This window comes from Mercenaria mercenaria, chromosome 6 (genome assembly GCF_021730395.1).
Source record: "Mercenaria mercenaria strain notata chromosome 6, MADL_Memer_1, whole genome shotgun sequence".
NCBI classification, from domain to species: Eukaryota; Metazoa; Mollusca; class Bivalvia; order Venerida; family Veneridae; genus Mercenaria; species Mercenaria mercenaria.
Window position 1 is genome coordinate 44,071,153 of NC_069366.1, and position 26,180 is coordinate 44,097,332.

Genomic DNA, 26,180 nt, shown 5'->3' on the forward strand with positions numbered 1-26,180 from the left:
TATACACTACATACAGACTGCCCATAGCGAAGGTTGATAAACTCCTGTCCTGGACCTCCATTTGTCTTAGCATATTGCTTAAATAATGTTTTTATCATATGGAGGGAAGATATCGACGAAATCATACAATTATTTTGTAAATTTCAAAACTATAAATAGAAAACTGGAAACTCCTCTGGTCGCACAACACAACTAAAGTGAAAATGTTGTAAGCTCGGTTTGATTGAGCCTGGTCATGGCAGGTAGTGGAAACGTATGCTACCGTCCACGCCCTCTAACCCCAGGTTGAGCAGAACTCAACATTTCCACATGTTACAAGCACCAAAACACAATTAGAGAAATGCGCAGATGTGTTCATACGGCGGTGTACATGGATCCTTCGACGATATTCAATCAGTAATTTATTCAAAGACCACATGCTTAAAATAGCATGTCCAAATTGTTAAATTGCATATGTTCAAAGGATAACTAAAAAGAAAGTTCTAAGTCTACATTAATTAGAACTGACGTACACATCTTTTCAAACATGTCGTGTAAATGATTTATCTTTGGACTGTTTGACATGGCAACGCATGAAAACGCTCTTTATAGAGAACTCAGATTTCATATTAGAGTTGAGAAATCGCTTTAGGTACCTGAGTTAGGTTAGCGTGACCGTATCTGACTTGAACGTATGGTGTTTTCCTTCTATTTGAGAAGGTCATTGTACACGACTTCTCGAGATTTAATTCAAATTAAAACCTGCAGGCATAGTCGTCGTGAACAAGATTAAGTATCATTTGTAAATTATTTGGTGAAGTTGCGACAAGTGTGATATCATCAGCTATTCAACTCAAAGTTTTCATAAATAGTCCTTTGTAGGTTAAACGAAGCCGTAATGCAACTTAGATTCTCCTGAAAAGCTTCTTGTTGCGGACTTAATTTGACTGACCGGGTTTCCAAGTATTTATTTATACGTTTGACCATAAGTTGACAGAGAACCAAAGACATCGGCCTATAGCTACTTGGGTATGTTTTGGGTTTACCCTTTCTTTTATATATAGGCACAAGTATGCTTATTTTCCAGCCTTCTGGTATAAATTCATGAGAAAGGAAAGTGAGAAAGGATGCTGTTAAAAAAGCAACGATTACCGTGATAAGAGCTGTTCCACCATAGATAATGTGCTCGTTTTGGATATTATCTTAAGAGAGAGCTTTTCTAGCTACGTTTAAGAGTTTTGATTACAGCCTCGACTTCCTCAGTTAAAAATCAATCGTCATGTTTAGGAAAATAGTTTTTCTGTTCAAGTATATTCAACAGTGACTGTTTCAATTGTGTGTCATTTTGAGAAAGATCACTATCGTCAGACTTAAAAACCCCCCTAAAGTAGGTAGTAAAACCATTTGGGATTTCAGATTCTAGGCTAAATGTCTGGTTATTTATTATACAAGACTGGAATGAGCCTTTTCTGTTGCGCCTAAGTATTTTCAAGAAAAAGCTGATAGTCAAGGCCTGCAGTCTTGCCGAGGTTTCTACATTTGTGTATGTACTTTGTCTGTGTATTTTTTAGATATCAACCTCTGTATACGTCTAAACGTCGTTTTTGTATTTTTGTAATCAATGTAAGTATGATCATAAATATCTCTGGGCTTTCCTTTTTGTATCCATATACGTCGAAATGATAGGGAAATGTGATGTGCATTCTTCGCTTGACAAGTATGGTTTCGCACACCGATTAAACATACTGTAGGGAATGCACTTTTAGCCGCTTTATTCAGAGCGTTTGATATAACCTCAGATATATTATCCGGAGTTTCACCGCACAATAAACTGAGAGGGCCAATACTTTCATCTTCCAGTGTATTCTGATAATAAGAGATATGTGTATCTTCTGCTTTCACCAAAGCTAAAGTTTTCCGACGTGGGAGAACTCTTTCTTGTCGTGACGATGAATTATCAAAGGAAATTGATAAGACAAAGTGTGAATGATCTGACGTCAACACGAGAGATTCATCTATTGTTATAAAAATACTTTTTCATTCAAGTCTCTATTTACCAGCACGTGATCAATCTTTGTTTTTTGTCGGTATAAAACTGTAACACCACTGCATAGTCGTTTCAGAGGTGTTAACAGCAACAACGTCTAAGATCGACTTAAACCTTTTCAGAGAGTTTGACTTTTAATTATTTACACCGGGATAAAACTGTGCATTGGAATCTTCAGTCCCCAATACGTTTCCGACAGTAATATAGCAGTTTAGTAAGGCCTCTAACACACTAAGAACTTTATTGTACATTTTATATTATTGTCTGCAGGTAAATAAACAGCGAAAATATACGTGTCAGCCCCATTTAGTTTTAGTGTCGATCCAAGAATTCGACTATTCTGGCACTGATCTAATCTTTCTGTAGTGGCGCAATATTCTTTTTTTAAACATGACAGCCACCCCGCCTTTACCACAAGTAGCTCCTTTATATGGATTGAGGAACTTGCATTCATTCGAGACGAAGCCATATTTCTGATTTATGCTATAGAGGAGTGGGGGAGTAGTTTGTGCTCGGATAACAGCGCAAAATCAATATTATGTCCGTCAAGAAAAGAAGACAGTGCATATGCAGGAGACATGAGTCCTTTTACATTCTATGCTTAAAAGTTAGGGTTTACTTCAGCTATAAAAATAAAAATATACATAACAGTTTGTAACCATTATAGATTACGATATAAAAGATGAGTCCGTTCTTTTTTCACACGTCTAACAATGCGACGCGGTCGGCGCCACCTTCATCGCCGGTAGCTCTAAAGACTGGTACCCTCAGACCAGTGTAATGTGTTGACTCGCGAAATTAGTCAGATAATACAGGCTTTGGGTAAAGTTTACCGTGTAACAGTGAAAAGAGGATCTGCTTTAAGCAAATCTGCTTTTTCATATCTGCTAAAACATACCGCGTACAAAAGACAATAAAACACGAAGTCCTTTTTATTTTCCTTGTTTTACTTTATTTGTTATATGTGGGTAAGCATCACGAAATATTTTTCCCCAACATCGCTTGATATGCATGGAACACATATGTAATTAAGAATATCATGAAATTTTTCATCTCGGAGTCAACGGGTTCAGTTCAACATTGAAAGTAGCCCTGTTATCTCGTCATTGACCAACACATATATCTCTATCACGGGCACCAACAAGGAATACTTTTACTTAAATTTGTTCATGTATATCATGAAATGTAGCATCTCGGAGTTAGCGGGTTAAGTGCAACATGAAAAGTAGTCCCGTCATCTCGTCATTGACAAACACACATCTCTATCATAACCATATAGAAACGGACACCAAAAAGTAATATGTTCTTAAATTTGTTCATGTATATCATGAAATGTAGCATCTCGGAGTAAGCAGGTTCAGTTCACCCGTCATCTCGTCATTGACAAACATACGTATCTATCATATTCACAAATAAAAATACGCACCAACAAGTAATATTTTCTTAAATTTCTTCATAAATATAATGCAATGTAGCTATCGGAGTTCAGTTCAACATGAAAAATAATCCCGTCATCTCGTCATTGACAAACACATATCTCTATCATATTCATATAGGAACACGCATCTACAAGTGAATTCCTTCATTAATAGTATTAAATGTAGCATCTCGGAGTTAGCGGGTTTATAATAACATGAAAAATAGTTCCGTTATCTCGTCATTGACAAACACACATCCCTATCATATTCATAATGAAACACGCATGAACAAAAAGAAAAAAATCTAAGCAAAATATGCTATTAACTATGCCGTTATGACATCTTAGCTCCTGTCGTCTGGCTGTCTCCTGCCAGAAGATTTTCCGGCTTGTACATCTATCATCCGAGGCTCACCCAAAGCTAGATGATCTGAATAATAAGAAAAGACGCAATGTTTCCGTGCAAACTACACAATAATACCAATTTTACTTATTTAATTCAAAGAGTTCCTGTGATTCAATTAAAAGCTAAATAAATAAGAAAACACAGAATATAACCATCCAAGTTATAATAGGGTATGATCACAGGAGGTATTGAAACGTAAAACACCCACCATCTAGCTTCAGCGTAATATAAATAATATATATATTCTTTAGGTAATGAAATATTGCAACGCAATTTATTTATACTTACTCATTTCTTCTTCATTTTCGTTCTTCAGAAAATCTCTTGGCTCATGCTGTCTCTCGCGATGCTGCTCATGTTCCTCTGTAGATGGTATATTATCAAGCAGAGGTTGAGTCTGACGTTGAATCTGAAACCAAAACACTCTTCTTGCTTTAAGTAATCATAAATTTGAAATCTGGTACGGAGACAAAACAATATTAAAAGATTATTTTCTATAATCAAGTGTGTTCAGTACAACATTTAAAAGGTAATTTGATTTAAGATTCCAATAAAAAAAATTAAAATGTTAATTAAGATTTCAATACCGGTTCGTTATCCTCAAGTCCTCCAGTTTCAAGGACTGCTACATTGTCTGGAAGAGAACAATCTTGCCGGTTAATTTGCCGTGCATTCCGAAGAGAGCATAATTTTTTTCTATAGCACACTACTCCAATTCCAACGTTGAAGATAATAATGAAGGCGAATGCACTTATTAGAACACCAATAATTACATACTTATTGTCTTCAACAACTGCCGTCACAATGTCATCTTTTAGTGGATCTTTCACTATCTTCACTGCCTATTCTCTTGGTGGAAGCAATATGTCTGAAACGAGCAAACAATTGTTTTGATGAATTAAAACTCTTAGTATAGTTCAAATGAGTCACATTTCTTATCATTGCTGCTACGCACATAGTTTTTATTTTCCCTTTTAATACAGTAGATCAAACATGTCGTGTAAATGACTTAGCTTTGGACTGTTTGATTTAATTAACGTTGAAGACTTCAGCAATATTTACGAGAAGGTACTTTTTTCATAAAATGAGACTGTTAAATCAATTACTGCAAAGTAATTACTGAGACAACTCACAGGGACAGTGAAGGTTACAGGCCCGCGGTTGCTTAGATGTTGTTTGCGAACAAACGTTCATACAACTTGTGCACTTGCTAGCCCTTTTACCCATGTACTCGTCAACATCACATTTAAGGAAAGAATCTGCAAAATAAATGAAGAAATATTTCGTATATACAAAATTATAGATACAGAAAGGCCGTTAATTCTCAATAAAATCAAACCATCAGATATCATATAACTTGTAAAAATCAATACCGTGAAACTGTGGTTTGGGGAAAGATAAATAAACACCGTGAATTAAGCGCTGCATAAATTCAAACAAATAAATACAATTTCAAGTAACTTTATCATTAGAAACGTACAATTCTTTTTCCCATAGTCGTACTGACAGAAAACATGCATGAAATTTGATGCCAACTAACGTAGTGTATAAAACGTTTTAATATACCGAAATTTCATATTTGAAAATACAATCATGTATTAATAATTACTACATATAGTTTATGTAAACATTATATTTACAAACGGAACTATGCATTAGTTTGAAAACGGTACACACTTTAAACATGCCTAGCTTAACGCTCATCGTATAAATGTGTACTACCTTAGTAAAAATCTGAAAGGTTTTTTTAACAATGGACTGCCACTGCATGCCATTTAATTATAAAAACTGAGCTACGTATGAAATTATTTGATAAATTACGTGAAATTAGAGTTTCTGCATTTGAAGTAAATATGTAAATATAAAATACTTTAGTGGAAGATAAGCATTGGATGTCTTTAAGTTCTCACATATACAGGGAGCGATGGGTCACGGTCTAATAATGTTGCTTAAATAAATTGATATAAACTTAAATCTGCCTCACCTCTGCGTGTAAGTTGTGTTACCGTTACGACAACACTTTTAAGATCGTTGAAGTTGCGAATCAGGTTGATATACTCGGCACTGCTTGCTAAACTTTTCAGCTTGTTTGGTATTGCCGATCCAAAAACAACAATGAACATTTTCTTTTTCAGAAGGACCTCTGGAAAACTTTCGATTATAGTTGTGTCACTAACTAGTAAGTAAAATATCTCTGCTTTGCGCTGCAAAAATGCAACAGGAAAGCTCATATTTACTTCTTTGGCGAGCGCTCTAGCAGTTATTGTTTGTCTTGTAGGCTTCCAGTGAATACGCTCTGCCTCTTCTGTCAAATTGGGTCTTGAACCGGAAACCGTAAATCGTGTTATTTCCTTACTTTCCTGATTAATGTAGACACATCCACCTTCACTACCATCAGGCAAGCTTGTAACAACTGCTTCCACGAACCGAAGCATTAAATTTCTCTGGACATCATTGATATTTGTGGTCCCGTCAAAAGCAAATAACACTTTGGCTTGTTGCATTACACATGCTGTTATCAAAGAAACAGTTTTATTTGGTAAAGTATCGAATAATTAGAAACAAATCGGTATTGCAATAGTCAAGTCAAGCTAATGTTGTACAGTTATTTAATGCGTTTCATTTGCTGAAACTTTACACACACACACACAGTGATTGTATTTCAGTTTTTATCAATTGTCGTGTTTCTTTAAAACTATGACAATCAGATAAACGATGCTAAAGCGAAAGATAAAACAGCAAATTGAAAAAGTATTATAAAAATGAATTGCTAGAGTAATTTCAAATGGATATAAAATACATCGGCTGTGTTTAACAGTCACCTGAATGCATACACATTCAAACGTACTTTAAACACACAACTGTATTTATACCCAACTGAAAACAACCAAATGATGATTCTTGTTTTAAAGAAATGAATACGCAATAGTTATTACAGACTGAGTAAAAAGTGAAACTAACAAACAATATCTACGGCAATAAATATATATTACATATAATAAATACCTTTCGAGGATACATATACCAGCTGTCCAGATATCACAATTATTAAGCAAACGCAGGCTATGCTTCTCATTGTGAAATCATATTACAGTCGGTCTGCTCTAACCATCTAAACAATTACGATCCCTTTTCTGAAGCAGAAATAAATCTTATTTCCTCTTGGCAGTTTGAGCTTCTGTCTGTCTGTTCGTTTGCCGGTTTGTCTCTCCACGGAGCTAGTCAGACTTCACAGATGTCGCAGACAACTTTAAAAAATCACATTTCACGTGTTTTTTTTTGAATGAGATATAGTTTCCTATATTGCAATTTTGATATTTTCCTATACAGACAATTATTACTTAAAAACAACTCTAAGATTTCAAGTTTAAGATATGATCCATAAACAAAGAAACCGGCCTATATTTAAGGTGGCAGTAAACTTTATGTTGAAACGATACATTATTGCGATAAGAAACATCGATCAATTTTGCAAGTGATGTACTCTAAAATAACCTCTGTATCGCGCAAAGGTTATTATAATCTTTGGTATTCGTTGATTTTATCAATGATTCATATGCATGTGCGTATCTATCTGTACCCAGGTTAGAGGATATTCTGCCGGCTAAACCTCTGATAAGCAATTTATCCTTTGGTTGGTAATTATATTTTTATAAAACATATTGTACTATTAACATGTCGAGTAATGTTAACTACACTGTACATTATTTTTGTTGTTATAGTTTTAAGAAAATACATAAACCATCAGTATGAAATGTACCCAAAGTTTGGCTTAACTAAGCGAGATCCCAATTTCAGTAATTTGACAAACACTTTTCATTTGTTGTTACCTGGCGATGATCAATCTAAAATTATTAGGGACAGCAATATTCCAAAGTATTGCCCGAGGTTTAAGTTGTTCAATAAGTGATTTATTATGAATTTCAATTAGCAACTTTTTCAAGTATTGCCTTTAGCTAGAGACGGTTCATATAGAAATATTTACTGGCGATTTTAAAGACAAAGTACGAGATAAATATAAAATATACAGACTGAACTTTCATCCTGGTCACAATGTTAGAACCTCACTATGTCGGGAATTCTCTTGAGTATAAGAATAGTCCACGTTGACGACACGAACATTTCTCCAATTTCAAATTAATTCTACATGCCGTCAGTATAAACTCTCGGAGTGTAGATTGGCTTAATTTTATAAAGTGCGCTGCATTTATTACTGGATTTTTATATTCTTCCTAACAGCAAGCATGTTTTTATCAAAAATAGTCATGAATTGTAAATACATCAATGACATGCTTTGATCTGCTTACAATATGCATATAAGCAACTATGTATAATAATGCAGTTATCTACCTGACTCAGATAAATGCACAATGTGTAATCATGGTATTGTTATACCTGATCTTAATCTAGAAATAAGATTATGTATGTGCATTTGTCTAACATTGCTATCCTTAACTTATGAGAATGAAGTATAATAGTAATTTATTTTGCACATAAGCTCTCTCTTCTCATTCTATAATGACCGACTGTTAATTTCCAAATCAAGTAATTTCTACCGCCGGAAGTTTATGCACCCTACCCTATAAAAATGACGAGACGTATAAACTTAATTAACCAAGTCCCGTGGATAGGCCAGTGTATTAATACACGTACCACGAGACAGAAATACCTCATCTAGAACCAAGATAATATGGATAACAGAAAAAAGGTCGTTTTAATTTTGCTATTTATAAACAGAAACTAAGATTTTATCATTAACATAAATGATCACAAATGCCGAACTATATTCCGACATTCAAAAAGTAGATTGCATGGGACGCCATGTTGAGATAATGCCATAGAATCTAATCTGATTTTTTTCATTGAAAAACAAAACAAAACATTGTCTTGACAGGATTTTAAATAAACTAATGGATATACAAAATACACTGGCCCTAGGATATACTAACATACTATATAAAGATATGTGTTTGTGGTGTATATATGTGGGATTTAGCTGTTTTGCTTTGTGATTTATGTCACTGCATCCGCTGTTTCAAAAATAGCAGCATATCTGTCACACTTTCGCCTTAACATTATGGTAAGTATTTTATTGATATATTAATAGGAATTTACATTTTATATGATATATGTTGTTTAATACAAAGATCGTATATACATGTAACCTAGTTTTTATATCCATACACATGAACTTAAGAGTTGTGTCGAGCACTTTTGTACTCAAATGTTATGAGTACAAGTACTAGTTTTTAAGTACTCACCAGTTCTCAGTACTCATGAAAAAAATATAAGTAGTCGTACTCATGAGTACTGAGTACTTTTCTAAAATACTCAGTACTCATGAGTATTTTGTTCTGTAATCGTGACTTTTTGTTTTACTTTTCAAAAGTTCTAAACATTTTGACATACACTTTTGTATACTTTTATATGTCATATAGTGTGTATAAACAATAATTGTGCCATAATACCTGTTCAAATAGATTATCTTTTATAACAATTATATATAATATTACTCAATTACAGTTGTTTACTGAAAAAAGTATGGTGGATAAATATTCAGTGATATTCATTACAAAAGCTTAAATTGAAATGTTTATTATACTAAGCATTTATGTCACAACATTTATAAGTGAAATACCGCTCTTATTACTTTAATCTATTCACTTTCAAAATACATGTTTTGTTTTCAATAAAATCGTACCTTTATTGAGAGAGCAGTTTCCTTTACCATACTTCATGTCAAATGTGGGGACAAGATTATGAAAATGTATACAATATTAGCTAAGTCATTTACATTATACATCAAACTGATTACCTTAAAAGTTGATAACGGATTAATCATTTGAGAGAATGTCCTTTTTAAACAGATGATATAATCGCCTAGCAAAAAAGGCTACACTGTCAAGATTTTGATACACTATCTGTAATGAAATTCAACGGACAAATACGACCTTGTGTACTCTTTGAAGGGTTTAAAATAATGTGTTATACAGTAAGCTATTTCTTCAAAAAATTGCACTTTAAACAATACAATAGGTTAAAAATCATCGCGCTCTAGTAATTTTAGACAATCTTTCTATGTATGACATTTTATGTTTAAACAGCAATATTTCGAAGACAGCGCTGACATTCTTTTTTGATAAATTTAAACTTTTATTCGTTTAACATCTAATCGTATCTTTTATCAGTTCAACAACAGTAGAATAAGATTTGAATATCAGTAACTGCTTTAGGATAATACCTTCAACTTCGTTTCACTTTGTTAAAAGTCACTTTCATGCTACAAACTGAAAATGCCCCAAGAGTTTCATCAACTTCAAGTGTATATTTAAAAATCCGAACTTCCCCAACTGGGATTCAGCACATAATTCGTTTTCTGCTAATTTGAAAGGTAGTTTGTAACATCTTCGCCTGTAACAGCAACACAGCCAGTCTGTTATCGTAGTTTTCGGTTTAGTTCCGAAAACCGAAATTTATTTGAATTATCAAAAACGTTTTGAGAACCTGACTGGATTCATGCCTCCAGACTTCGCACTTTTATTTTTTTGCTCTGAAAAGTGAATACTTTTATTGGCCTTGCTTTTTCTGAAAATATGAAAATCAAAGAAATTGTCCATTTTTGTGCTCTTGTTTTCAGAAACTTGTGTAAGTTTTTACCAAAGCATATTGAATATAACCTTACTGCAGCGAATCGCAAGAAGATAATATGGATTTGACTTCCCGTATCTGAGAAATAGCCGGTTCGGTCACCACTTAGAAAATTTAGTAAATAACAGATGTTTCTTTATCTTCTAAAATAATCCTGTGGAAGCATAGAACGCAATCAAGAATACTAATTGCAGACTCAATTTGATTGAATCTCATCATGATAAGTAATTTGTAACACCCATGGTGACATCCCTTAGCAACGGCTTATGCGGAATTCGATTACAGTAAAATTGAATGGACTTCGATCCCAACAGATCAGAAAATATTAAAACACAGAGTCCATTTTTCAGTCACCAAACGTCACTTAGACTATTGTTGTGATATATATATATTTTTAAAATCTATAAGGAGAACATCTGGAAGCATAGAACACAACATTCCTTTTAGACCATTTTAAACGGGATGGATTCAAAACATTTTTGAAATTTGTATATAATAAAGGAATGAATGTCATATTTTTTGTTTTACACACTTGTAAAACCCGACACCGCAGTACACATATCCGATAACGGCCGGCCGTTATAGTAGATATGTGTACGAGATTTCGGTTTTACAAGTGTGTAAAACAAAAAATTATGACATTTATTACTTTTGTTTCTTTTTATAGTCATTCTTACAAATGTTGATCTACAAATTATTTCAAATCTCTGTACTGGCAGTATAAATAAAAAGTGAAAAAAGTAGTACAACATCGGGAGCAGCACAAAAGTTATCCGAATAAATTTGTTTTACACACCTGTAAAAAAATTCTGTTAGCCAATCAAATTGAAGGAAACGGTGAAAAAAAAAGAAACAACATTAATAAAAGTGAATGTTTTTACAATGGGGTTTTATTGTGTGTTTTGTTTTTAGATTTCGCCCTAAAATTGTTTTTCATCATTAACGAGCCATAAGTGAATGGAAATTGAGATAGAATTAGACTTTAACTTATACGGTATTGAGAGAGATCTTGTTTTGTAAGCCTATGATAAAGAACAACCGTTTCGGCTTTCTAAATGTCTGCTGTCCACAGATATATGCCGTATACAGATGATTATAATAAAAACAACAGCAAGATCGAAGTAATAAAAGGAGCATTATCAATATTTTAAGTCAAGATCAGTCAAGAAATTCATTTGTTTGAAACATTTACATTTATTTGTGATCACTTAACGCTTAACGGGCAAAAGATTCTTACCGGATGCATTTTTCTATCCTGGTTTCCCGACCAAGATGCTGGCATTTTAGCATACGTAAAAATTGATATAAAACCTTGCCTAAAGAACGGTATGAATATGAGTTATTTGTAAAACACTTGCATTTACTGTTCAGTTATATATTAAGTCGAGATTTATTAGAAATATGAAGTTGTAAAATCAGTCTGACCTTCCTTTGTGTCCTTCCTTTGCCTATTTTGTTGTGCTACCGAGATTAAATTCGAATCCTACACGCTGTTGTACATCGTTTCCTTTACCTCAGGTTGTTGAAATATCCCAATATCTATCAACTGTAGATGTAAAGCAGAACAAAAGAAATACTTCGCTTTTCAAATATCTTCAAGTTAAAGTTGGTAATTACAGAATTTTATACAAAATAGTAAACCATTGATTTGTGATAGGGACCTAACTCTTTGTCATATGGCTCACTTTGTTCCTGAAATAAATCTAACATAAAATACGAAAAGTGAAAAATATCATACAAATGTTACTTAAATGTGATTGACCACCTTTAAAGTCATTAAAAATTGTCTCATACAATGTTAAAAACGTTCAAATGCTTAAACCGATTTATTAGGTTATAATTCGTATGTGTTTTGTTCTTCATTTAATAGTAAATGCATTGTTTATCTACAAGGTACACCCACACTGAATATCATATTAATAACCCACGGATACGCATGGCCTATATATATACATTGTTATGACTATATAATTATATTTACACACCGAGCATTATACTATATGCAATAGTAAATGCACTTGTTTATCTACAAGATACACCCACACTGAATTTCATATCAATAATCCACGGATACGCATGCGCTCTACATTGTTATGATTATTTATAGATTAGTTTTAGAGAATGTTGTTTTATTGTATATCATTTGCAAGTAAAATCTAACAACATGAAGGAAAACCCAAATCGTGAAGAAAATGTAATACTCAGACACATCAGAACGAGAACTCATTTTCATCTGGTGTTGCCTTAAATCGATGGAAATTCTTTTATCGAAGCACTTTAAAATTTTATGATAAAAATTAACTCATTTTTCTTAGATATAAGTTTGATAATTAATAATTTGTCACAATTAGCATTTCTTTTTAAAATGTTTGGTTCCAAATCTCTCTTACTCCGATCTTATATTATAGGACTTCTCTTTCTTGATATAAACCTATCAATATTTCAGTGACTTCTTTTTCATAAGGATATCATTTGCGCTTTTATGAATAGAAACATATCCCCAGTTTCAAATTCTTTCTTCACAGCTGGTTTTAAAGACTCGTAAATTAAAACGATTAATTTGGACCGACACAAAATTTATAGCAAAACAATAAGACCAGTTCTATTCTTGATATCCTTTTATATCGATTAGTTTGGGCATTACCAACTGAGATCTTAGAACGGTTTTGTTAAATCTTCGAAACCTGTTGTTTGGATAACAGACAGCGGTATGACATTCCACGGCAATTTGTGCTTGTCTAGTGTTGAATAAACGTAGCTTAACTCCTGAAATCACCATCAATAGAACTAACAAATGTCTAAAAAGGTTACGAAGAGTAGTTTGCATTGAGGTGGAGCTTTTAATTAACTTCAAATAAAGTTTCTTAAGAGCTCTTCACATACAAAATATTTAACCCCGTTCAAAATTAAAAGTAAATCATTTCATCATGTGAAGCAAAAACAACAAGTGCAGAATTTGCGGAGGTTATAGTTTTTTTTCTGTTAGAGTTGTTGAGTGTATTTTTCGTCATGTGAACCAAAATTCAAACTAACCCTGCACATGTTGGACGGACATGTATTTCGAAATCAATATTTTAATGCGTTATGTTAAAACAAAAGAAGTCCACAACAGCCGGTTAAAACCAAACATGTTATCATGATCGGACTTCTTGTTCCACATGTCAATATGTAGTTCGTATTTGCGCCTATACGCAAATATTGCGCGGGCGGGCGTAAATATTTTGTGGTCTGAACGCGGCATTTGTCTTCCTAACTTTCAGAATATGATATTTTCCTCGTTAACTTTTCGAAACGTAAAGTAATTGTTTACTGACTTAGTTTCTAAAGTATCATCAATCCAAAATCAAAAATACATCGATAATATTTTATTTTAACTTTGCAACGTCAATAAAGTATTCCCACGACTTTGATTGGTTGAACAATTCCTTTGTTTATATTTGTTTTTGAATGTATTGTACAGTTAGTAATTTGATATCTGTATGCTATTCTTTTTGCACTGCATTTATTACCGGATGTTTACATGTCAAACGTTTCTCATTTGCATGTGCACTACATTGTACAATTAGACCTTTACGAATTAAGTCTACGTGGACTGTGAACACCTAAGATGATCGATTTTTCATGGGGACCGTCTCAACATGATAATTTTAATTTATGTGTGGTAGGAAAATATTCCAATAATGATGGTAAGGTCTGGCTTATTATGTTACCGCACAGGATAAGATTTGGATTTGTCTGTCCGTCTGTCTGTTCGCCAGAGAGGTGTTTTGTTATGCATATCGCAAAAAGTATTTGATCTAGCGTCATAGCACTTTCCCGAAAGGTTCTTCAATATTATAAGTTGCGCATCTGCGACAAAGTTGAAAAGATGAGCTTATCTGTTCGCAATGTATCCGTATTCCATTGTCGTCGTCGTCCGAAATGAAAATAAATCTTAACTGGGTAAGCTGGGATCAAAATGTAGGTCAGCAGGTTAAACATTGTGAAAACTGTAGGAAACGTAATATCTTGCGTCTCCATTCCTTTGTTGTTATTATACGCCCGAAGGAACGTATTTTGGTGTTGGTGTTCGCCTGACCGTCTGTCTGTCTGTGTGTCGTCTTAGGGGTCAAAGGTCATATAACATTGTTTCGAGTGCGATGTGTAACTCTTAAACTGCTTGAAGGATTTAAAAAAAACTTGGCACAAATGTTCACCACATTGAGACGACGTGCAGAGCACATAGCTCGCTTCAAGGTAAAGGTCACACTTAGAGGTTAAAGGTCACATGACTTTGTTTTGTGTTTATGTTGCTTTGCATTGCGGTGCTCTTGTTTTTATTTGGCAGATTCTTTTTTTTATTCACTTACAATATTTTTTATTGAATTACTTCCCTTTTATGTTACTAGAAATAGGTTATTTTGTAACTTTTTTATTATTAGCCGTAGGTAAAAACCGAGACCACTTTTCTTTGGTACAACATGGATGGTACCTGCAAAGTTAAGGTTTATTTTGACACATTTGTACCTGTTAATAATTTTAGTGGACTAAGAGTTTTTCAGGGAATTTCTTCCCTTTGTTGTCATTTTCCTTAGGACTTCAACAGTAAAGTTCTTTAAATTTTGCTCCCATCCTCTGATATTTGACTTTATCAAAACCTTTGGGGGCCTCCGTGGCCGAGTGGTTAAGATTGCTGACTTCAAATCACTTGCCCCTCATCGATATGGGTTCGAGCCTCACTCGGGGCGTTAAATTCTTCATGTGAGGAAGCCATCCAGCTGGCTTACGGAAGGTCGGTGGTTCTACCCAGGTGCCCTCTCGTGATGAAATAATGCACGGAGGGGCATCTGGGGTCTTCCTCCACCATTAAAGCTGGAAAGTCGCCATATGACCTATCATGTGTCGGTGCGACGTTAAATAAAAAAACCAAAAAACTTTTACCAAAAATTCTAAGTTAAAAAGGGACATAACTCTGTCAAAATTCAAATCATAGTTATGAGGATTGTTTTTCCTGGTGTAGACTTCGATAGTAAATAACTATTTTAAGTTTAAAGTCAATAGCTTTGATAGTAACAGAGACATTTGACTTTATCAAAAACTTTAACCAAAAAATCTAATTTAAAAGGGGACATTATTCTGTCAAAATTCAAATCAGAGTTATAGAGATTGTTTCTCCCGGCGTAGACTTTGATAGTAAATAAGTATTTTAAGTTTCAGGTCAATAGCTTTGGTAGTAACAGATATATTTGACTTGATCAACAACTTTAACCAATAATTCTTAGCTAAAAAGGGGCATAGTTCTGTCAAAATTCGAAACAGAGTTATAGGGATTATTTCTCCTGGTGTAGACGTTTATAGTAAATAAGTATTTTAAGTTTCAAGTCAATAGCTTTGATAGTAACAGAGATATTTGACTTTATCATTTATCAAAAAATTTAACCAAAAATTCTAAGTTAAAAAGGGGCATAATTCTATCAAAATTCAAATCAGAGTAACGCAGATTGTTTTTCCTGGTGTGGACTTCGATAGTAAATAATTATTTTAAAGTTCAAGTCAATAGCTTTGATAGTAACAGAGATATTTGACTTTATCAAAAACTTTAACCATAAATTCTAAGTTAAAAGGGGCATAATTCTATCAAAATTCAATCAGAGTTATGGGGATAATTCTCCCTTGTGTAGACTTCGATAGTAAATGACTATTATAAGTTTCAAGTCAATAGCTTTGATAGTAACAGAGATATTTGACTATTTCAAAAATTTTAACCAAAATTCTAAGTTAAAAAGGGGCATAATTCTATCAAAATTCAAATCAGAGTAACGCAGGTTGTATTTCCTGGTGTGGACTTCGATAGTAAATAATTATTTTAAGTTTCAAGTCAATAGCTTTGATAGTCACTGAGATATTTGACTTTATCAAAAACTTTAACCATAAATTCTAAGTTAAAAGGGGCATAATTCTATCAAAATTCAATCAGAGTTATCGGGATTATTTGTCCTGGTGTAGACTTCGATAGTAAATAACTATTATAAGTTTCAAGTCAATAGCTTTGATAGTAACAGAGATAGTTGACTTTATCAAAAACTATAACCAAAAACGCTAAATTAGAAAGGGGCATAATTCTGTAAAAAATCAATCACAGTTATGGGGATTGTTCTTCCTTGTGAAGACTTTGATAGTAAATAAGTATTTTAAGTTTCAAGTCAATAGCTTTGATAGTAACAGAGATATTTGACATTATCAAAACATTTAACCAACGGAGACGCCGACGCCGACGCCGGAGCGAATGCAATAGCTCTACTTTTTCCTCGAAAAGTCGAGCTAAAAACAGGCACATCCAAATTTTATATCACCTACCGCATAGTGATGATATAATAACTCAAACCCTATTGCCGTTATAAACTCTTTTTCATATCGCGCATAATATAATTAAACTATGTTGAGACTGTCCCCTTGAAAAATCTATCGCCTTAGGTGTCCACGTAGACATAATCCGTAAATGTCTATTAGTACGCCCGCCTAGCTCAATATGGAGAGCGTAGATCTACAGATCGCGTAGCATAGACATCGATTCCCGGGAGAGGCATACGTTCACCGTGACGGTTGGAGAAAATAAATTGTGTCTGAAATCATTCGTACTCCACCTCTGAACTGCCTGCTGTTATACGTATAACTTATATATCTGAAATACTGCTGAAAAAATGTCGCTAAATAAAAACGAAAGAAAATTGTTTATAGCTACTCAAACGTTAGCTACTCTAGATATTTGATTGTGCCATGGTATGCATGCAATATACAAAACCTTTCAGTATTATATTAAAACATATGCACATTTGCGCACAAAACATAGAGCCTCTGTCATCAGAATTTTGACTGATTTGACCTTTGCCTTTGCTGTAATCGTTTGTTTTATGCAATTACATCCGTTTCCACTGCGTATGATAAGAATAATATCTGCTGCACCAAAAATTTAAATTTACATTTATATTTACATTAAGAAATAAAATTGAAACAGGGATAAAATACATACATGTCTATTTATAATAACTGAAAGCTGCCTTACAAAACAATTTGACATAGCCAAAAATACAGCACGGAAAGGTAAATATCGCACTTTCTTGCCTTAAATGATTCGCGGTTTCAACCTATAACGACCGTATTTCAGAGCTTGCAGGAATATCTTACTGACAGTTTTCACTGAAAGGCAGATTAATCCGCCGTAAGGTTTTTACCCGTTTTTCAGACTAATCGACAAATATTTTATTGATTTAAACTGTTCTCTGAACATTGTTCTACAATCCGTTGATATTTTCATACATACGTAAATATACAAAGTGTAAAAAATGCGTCATTTCGCATGAAAAATATGTTTTTAGGTCTGTTGACCTATCGGTCATGGCTAATTTGAAAAGTGAAAGTGTATTCCTTTAAAACATTTCAGAAAACCCCGGATGTGACCGAAGCGCATGGAAATGGGCCGATAAAAATAGTTCGAAACGTATTATATAGATTTCTCTAATTTAGTCTTAATATTACATATTGAACTCGTCAGTAATAAAACAGCATATGATCTTAATCATTTTTTATACTTGTATATACATGCGATTCTTCCTACCTGTTCCGACTCCTACGCAGTGCGTAGTAGTTTGCTATATATATAATAAGAAACTGTTTGATTTCGTCTAAAAATAGAATAAATATTTTAATTACTACCCTTTATTCTTATTTTTTCCCTATTTTTGTACAGCTTTTATAATGACCGATTCATGTTATTTATTTCCTATACTTGATTTTATCTTTTAATACTTTTTTCACGATTGATGTAAAATTGAGTCAAAATATTTGTTTAAGATTTCCTATTTTCATGTAAATATAGCTGTAGTATATATAGCTACATTACTTCAATGTGGCAATATAAGTAATACTCTATATATATCATGGCATGCATGCAATATACAAAAAGTAAAGTCAAAATAGGAGCATAATGTTTTGATAAAGCAAAGCAGAATCATTGAACCTATGCACAGCATGCCGGACCATCACAATGAAAAGTGTTGAAAGTTGTGAAGTTTCAATTCATTAGCCCACCATCATCAGTTGGTGGGCTATTCAAATCATTCTGCGTCCGTCGTCCTTCCGTCCGTCCATTAACAATTTCTCGTTATCACATTTCCTCAGAAACTACTGGGGGATTTTGACCAAACTTTGTCAGAATGATGTATTGGTACCCAAATATGGCCCCGCCCCGGGGGTTACATAGTTCATATAGAACTATATAGGGAAAAACTTTTAAAATCTTCCTGTCCATAACCTACAATTTTCAAATTTGGACCACATGTATAGTCTTGAGTGGCAAGATGAACCTTGACATGAGTTGACCTTGATCTCGACCGAGTGACCTACTTTCACATTTCTGTAGCTACAGCCTTAAAATTTGGACCACATGCATAGTTTTGTGTACTGAAGAAAACTTTGACCTTGACATTGACCTAGTGATCTACTTTCTCATTTTTGAAGGTATTGGCTTCAAATTTGGACCACATCGATAGTTTTGTATTCCAAAATGAAATTTGACCTTGATTTTGACCTAGTGACCTACTTCCACATTTCTCAAGCTACAGCCTTAAAATTTGGACCACATGCATAGTTTTGTGTACTGAAATGAACTTTGATCTTGAGATTGATCTAGTGACCTACTTTCACATTTCTGAAGCTACAGGCTTCAAATTTGGTCCATGTGCATATTTTCGTGTTCTGAATTGAAATTTGACATTGAGTTTTACCTAGAACCTACTTTCTCATTTCTCAAGCTACAGCCTCCAAATTTGAAGCACATGCATAGTTTTGTGTACGGAATCTTCTAGTCCATAACCTACAACATTCAAATTTGGACCACATCAATAGTTTTGAGTGGCAAGATGAACCTTGACATGAGTTTCCCTTGATCTTGACCTAATGACCTACTTTCTGAAGCTACAACCTTCAAATTTGGACCACATGCATAGTTTTGTGTACTGAAGAAAACTTTGAACTTGACATTGACCTAGTGACCTACTTCCACATTTTGAAGGTACAGGCTTCAAATTTGGACCACATCCATAGTTTTGTGTTCCAAAATGAAATTTGACCTTGATTTTGACCTAGTGACCTACTTTAATATTTCTCAAGCTACAGCCTTCAAATTTGGACCACATGCATAGTTTTGTGTACCGAAATGAACTTCGATCTTGAGATTGACCAAGTGACCTACTTTCACATTTCTGAAGCTACAGGCTTCAAATTTGGTCCATATGCATAGTTTTGTGTTCTGAATTGAAATTTGACATTGATTTGTACCTAGTACCTACTTTCATATTTCTCAAGCTACAGCCTCCAAATCTGAAGCACATGCATAGTTTTGTGTACCAAAATGAACTTTGACCTTGAAGTTGATTTAGTAACCTACTTTCACATTTCTCAAGCTGCAGCTTTCAAATTTGGACCACATGCATGAACCACGTGCGCAGTGTTGTGTACCGAAACGAAATTTGACCTTGATTTTGACCTTGAGCTAGTCTTGAAATTTGGAACATTCAAAAATGACTCAATGGTCGGCGCCAAGATCACTCTGTGATCTCTTGTTCTTAAAGGTGTTCAGTGAAACAAACATACATACGTCCATACCAAAGCTTAACAAAATTTGTACAGGTGAAGAGACGGAATAATTCTGTAAAAATCCAAAATCAAAGTTATTCAGTGGATTCAGTGTTGCTATATTTTCTGGTCCTTTGGGATCATGGAGTCCAGTCAATAGATATTTAATAGAGTTCCGCTTAAGCCGGTGCTAGGGAGCGTGAGAGGTGTTTTTATTACTTCTCATGAACAGATGCAATCAAACCGAGTCTGCTATTATTCTTTATTGGTTGCATTCTATGCTTCCAAGGGATGTTTTTACAGATGTTATTATGATGCCGTTTATTGCATAATAGATCAGTAAACAGGTGTAGGAAGTTTTAATCCATTGTACTAATGCTTACTGAGATATCTGTAAATTACAAAAAATGCCACATCGAAAAAGGGGCATTGCTTCTAGAGTTATGGAACATGTGCGTTACATGCCAGATCATCAAGTGAGCAGTTGTTTTTCGATTATAAAATCGGGACGCTGAAGCCGACGAACGGATGTTTGCAATAGCCCTGTATATTCTTCATACTCCTTTTGGAATTGAGAAAATCTAATTTGCCGTTTGCTTTTAAATTGCTTATGGAGACGGCAAACAAACATTTTTATAGGGGCCTAGTTTCTATTCATGTACTGATCGATGTTCTTTAAACGCGACTGATAAACGAGGAAGTCAAATGAACTTTAAAAGAATTTGTTTTAGATAAAATTATCTTAGAGAAGGAAGACTTGCTTGTGATCGAACCCTTGATTTCGAAAAGGAATAATGTCTTAACCAGTTAGGCACTGGAACGTACGTACACCCCATGTCGTTTTGACTTACCTAACAGGATATATCGTGCTTCATTTTATAAATATTTCCGGAAATAAATCCTTTGTTACACTTAACACATTCTAACGCATCAGTAACACAAATAATTTGTTACAGCGTTAATTCTTGAATCGTTATACACAGTTTTTCCTTTAAGCTTAGCCATTTAGTTTAAAAGCTTTCAGTTTGCTTCTTTCCCTAGATGTAATTCTTGGTGATGTATAACCTTTTTGTATCGATTTGCCGTAATATCGAAGTCATTAGATTTATGTCATCCATATTCAATGCTATTCTGATATTCCAGAAATAGTTGAAGGAAATATCTGTATTGTATCTGGTTTATCAACCTTGATACCGATCATGTGAATTTCCCAAACCGTTACATAAAATAAATCCAAACCGTTAACTCTTTTTCGATTACTTTTATCCAAACCGTTACATATTTGATACATGTGGTTTGTAGTTGACTCACTCCAAGTTGTGTTTTGTCGCATAAATAATAAATTTTCAGTTGAGAGCAAAATTGCTTCTTCGTTCTTCTTAACAGTTTTCAGTGATGATACAATTGCAAGAATTTTGATATTTAAAAAGTTTCATTTTCGCTTCTAGATTTTCATAATCTGCACGTTTTAATCGCTTAATGATTTAAACTGGAATACTTTGATCATCTTATAACCTATGAATTGGAGCTAAGAACGGTGCAAAATTTTGTTATATATATTATTTTAAATGGTAGAAATCAGCATAACTTACGCGATGTTTCTGTCTTTTTTCGCTTGGGAGGGGACATGTTTGACAGATCAAAACACTCGGCTACCACAGTGGTCAAAGACTGGATGAAATTAATTTTCTACTCTTCAATTCGGCAGAAATGGGCAAAATATGCATTTTCGATTAAAATAAGATGTAACTTAAGATATGTGGCATTTATGTCAAAAACGCAGTGACAGATACATGCTTGAAAAAAACACGTCTTTATTAAGCAAATAATGATACAGTATTTAAGTAACTGTCATAACACATTTGATAAAATTAAAATGCAGATTGTGTTTAATTTGTCTATTGTGTCAAAGTGTAATGTTTCAATTTTGACAGTATGCGTTAACATGCCCAGACAGTAGTTCATAAAATTATGCCGTGACAACTGGCATGGCATTTAGCCATGACATTTCATAGAGCCATGTAGTTATTTACTTAGAATTTCGTGACAGTAAGAGAGAAAATAGCATTATTATGTTGGTACATATTATACATTAATTGGAGTTTCAACAATTAATTTTCCTGAAATTGGGTCGGGTATTCAAAAAAAATCAGTACAGCGCAGTACGTGATTCACATATACACAAACACATGCGTCAATACACATCACCTGCGTAAATTGATGCGTAAATCAACGTCTGGCTATCCTTATTTGGTAGCGAAAACTGCTATGTTTATAATGTTACTTACTAATCCGTGTACGTGAAACGCGATTGGTTGATACTATCCGTTGTAAATTCCTGCTTCAAACAGAAACGAGCACCTATTTGCGCATCACAGTTCTGAAGGGAAAAGTTAAACATTTGTGCTGTGAATTGGTTGAATTTACATGTATATGTATTACAAGACCATCCTTATTTAAACGTGGTTAATCAGATTTCGATCAAGTTTGGTGATGATCATTTACACGTATTTGTGTTCATTGACTGCTTAATGCATGTTAGAAATTCACTGGAGGTATTTTTGAAATTTGATTTTCCTGCCCTGGTTACCCAACCAAAATCGAGTTATTTCAGCATATGTATAAATTTAATAAACATACTTTGCCTAGGAAATCATATGAATATAAGAACTAGTGTACTATATTTGTCAAGTATTTACATTGACAAGTATATATATTTAGCTGGAATTCATTAGAAATGTAAGTTTGTAAGAATATCATTACCTCCCTTTACCTATCTTGGTTGCGCAGCGATAATAAATTACAAAGTTTCTAACAGGGATTTCATTCTATGAATTGGGTCCTTTTGTTCCTTTAATAACTCTCTAACAGAACAAACTAAAAATGAAAAATTTCACAAAAATGTTGCGCAAATGTGACTGACCACCTTTACTTTCGATGTTTACAATAATGACAATGTTATTTATTGTCTTGTATACTTCATGTACGACAGTTTCAGTTAATAAAACGGTTTGGCATGCAGTGTTCAATATGTGATATATGTCAAATTCAACGCATGTGGTATGCCCAAGGTAATATGAATGCACTGGAATGTGTTATCAGTTGGCCCCGTTTTGTATCTGGCTCTCGAGCTTATCAATAATTACCGCTCGCGTAATATGTACTGTTGCAAAATGGTTCGATTCGAGTCGGGTGATCTCTAAACAGAAAAGTCCGCCAAGCTATTTATAGGAAACACACGATTTGTTTACACGGCCGAAAACCAAGTTACTGTGTCAAATGTGGCATTTGCTAATAACAACAAGTTTTTTTTTTTATGTGCCATTGAATCAATTTGTTTGATTTCCTTAAGATTTGACAGGAATGTATATAACTAATTATGATTTCCTTTTATCTTGATATTACTCAATTAATTCTAAAAAATAATAAGACATTCTTGATAAATTGTTTATGTACTTACATTATAATATTGTGTATTTTACTGTAACTACGTAGAAAGTATGTAGAAAGTGTTAAACAGTACAAAAACAACACTACAACAACAAAGAAAGATTCATCCATTACGAACAAAACTGCGTGTTGAAATTAACAAATAATAAAGGCCTTCGAGTGGTTTATCGTCTAATTTACCACGGTTCAGACTTCAGATGCGTAGGAATTGAACCACGAGGGCGTTAGCAGAATATACAGAGCTTGATTTCCTTCTTTGTTTAACGGGAAATCAAATCGAGCCATGTTAGAATATTATTTGAAAACAGTACAGGAATCACTGAACGTTTTACAGAACCTGTAAATGATTCATGATAATCGACAGTTTATTATGTATAAGGCAGACTCACAGAAATCTGTATATACTCAGTTCCAAAAGAAAGTGTGCACTTTTTAAGTTTAAATATTTCAAAAAATTCCCCGACGTTTTTGTTTCATTTTTTCATACACTAACTCTCAGGTATAACTCAAAATCTAAAATGCACACCAATTTGTTTACGAACTGATTTAAATTTTGGTACCAAACATTATAAGTTTTTCATGAAAATAACCGAGAAAAAATAACAGAAAACTAAGTGCACACTTTCTTTTGGAAATGAGTGTATGTATCCAAAACACCTTTGTATGGTAGTTTGATTAGAAAGGAATTTTCACTGTAGTTTGCACCGGGTTCAACTGGTTATTTTGCGGTTACAGCATAACTTGTGTGATTAAAGTAAAATTCACTTCCGGCAAGGGGGACTAACACTTAATTAATAGTATTTGTGTTTAAAAAAATTGTAAATATTTGGGAATTCTTTATGTTTATCAATAGCCCTTATTCAATTCATTCACAGTTTCTGTTGCCAGTTCCAGTTGTGTACCAATACACGGATATTCAATATTGAGTAAATTTATGTAGATATTGTGAGGCATGATGCAACTGTTTTTGCATTGTTTTTACAGCCTATCAGTAGTTTTTTTTTTTTAATTTTGATGTTAAAGTTGTCAGGCTACTTTTTAATCACAGTTCATTGTTCTGTAACATTTCTAGGTATTGACAAATAACCAGTCGCATTGTTAAATGGTTGTTTACTAAATTACATTTCAAAATGTCAGAACTCTACTTATGACAGGCGGTTGTGTCAGTTAGTGAAACTGTAATTCTAGCTTTCGCAGGGATTCTTTATAAAAGTACATAATGTCAGCCCGAGTTATTCAACAGTTCAATCAACAATCACCTGCTGTATTCAATTAAATCGATGTTTTTATGTAATGTCCATTGTTGACTTTGTAAAAGCTTGATAAAAGTTTTTGTCAGTTGAAATTTTGACAGTTGTCAACCATATTGGATTTTAGTACGTATGCACCGGATGACTAAATCTCGTACAAGCGGACCGAAATCGCTTCATATTCTGCAGAAATAGTTAACTTTTATTGTCAAGTATTTAATATTTAATACTTGGCATGTAGTGTTGATTCGTAGCGTTCTATATTGTTTTATTATTTATTTTTGTCCGACTTTGGTTGTTTACTCTTGTTTAGAGGCTAAGCTCCGCCTTATTTACATATAAGGAAATTTTCGTATCCCGAATGACGTCATGGTCGGCCGAAGTAAGTTCGTAGCCTCAACTCGGTTACGGATCTGTCCGGGTATTTCCGATTTTGGCCTTATTTAGATTTGGTATTACATCCTCATTTGCATACCATGCATACCGAAAAGGTTATTAGAACGCTAGAATCATCACTTTGCCTCCGTCTCACGTATAGTAAGGCTGTTTGTCAGTTTTTTCTTAGACACTTTTTTTTTATTTACACTTCTAAAACCTATACGAATTATTCAAACTTTGAAACTGCACGGTACTTATTATCATTAAATTATACAGTTATATTTATTAGCAGTATTTGGCTGTTTTTCTCTTAGAAAACTCTGTAATTTTAGAGTTGGTTCTCGGTCCGCCTGCTACACGACTTTTGCCAGATATTTCATTACTGATTATTTTATTCAGTTTTAATTAATATTTATTGTTAAGGCTTCCCATAAATAAAAAGTTGTTTGAAGCCGAAAGGAATGTGGTCAGTAGTTTATTTTAAACTTTGAAATAAATTTTAACTTCGGCGCTACCAGCCTTTTTAACTCCGGCGCTACCAGCCTTGTCTTAGGCGCTACCAGCCTATAGGGTCGCGACCAGACCCTAGTTTAGTCAACATATTGCTTATCCTCAAAATGAATAACCTTGTAGTATTGTAATTGGTGGACTCAGTCCCCAGACTGTATACTCCCCTTGCCCTTGGTCTGTTTATGTTTTACATTTTTTACCCTAACCCAAGTAAAGTACAGTGACCAGGGTGGGGGCACTACAATATGTTTAAATTTGTACAACTTTTGCGATTAAGCTGTACGTACAGAATGTGGTTTTAAGACTTTATTCCAACTTTTTTTCGGAAATACGGGAGAATTTGGGAACCTTTATTGAAGGTACAGTTAGGTCAGAAAAGTATCGAATCACGGGCTGATGTTTACGTTGTTATTAACTAAACTTTCATCTAACCATTATGAGTACTTATTCGAGGAAGACTTTATTTATCATGTTCTGTACTTC

General features: G+C 33.8%; 2 protein-coding genes across 3 annotated transcripts in view; both read right to left on the minus strand.

The window, feature by feature from the left end:
• Nucleotides 1-26,180, minus strand: part of LOC123548461 (uncharacterized) — a 74,219-nt gene that overhangs the window by 14,930 nt on the left and 33,109 nt on the right. The gene's annotated exons all lie outside the window — the stretch shown is intronic.
• Nucleotides 2,953-12,079, minus strand: LOC123548460 (uncharacterized). The gene is made up of 7 exons (XM_053545695.1): nt 11,923-12,079; nt 6,856-6,983; nt 5,834-6,361; nt 4,983-5,108; nt 4,437-4,717; nt 4,138-4,258; nt 2,953-3,873 (listed from the first exon to the last, which is right to left on the minus strand). The coding sequence occupies exons 2-5, from the start codon at nt 6,923-6,925 to the stop codon at nt 4,692-4,694; spliced, it is 750 nt and encodes a 249-aa protein (XP_053401670.1). The 5' UTR covers nt 6,926-6,983; nt 11,923-12,079; the 3' UTR covers nt 2,953-3,873; nt 4,138-4,258; nt 4,437-4,691.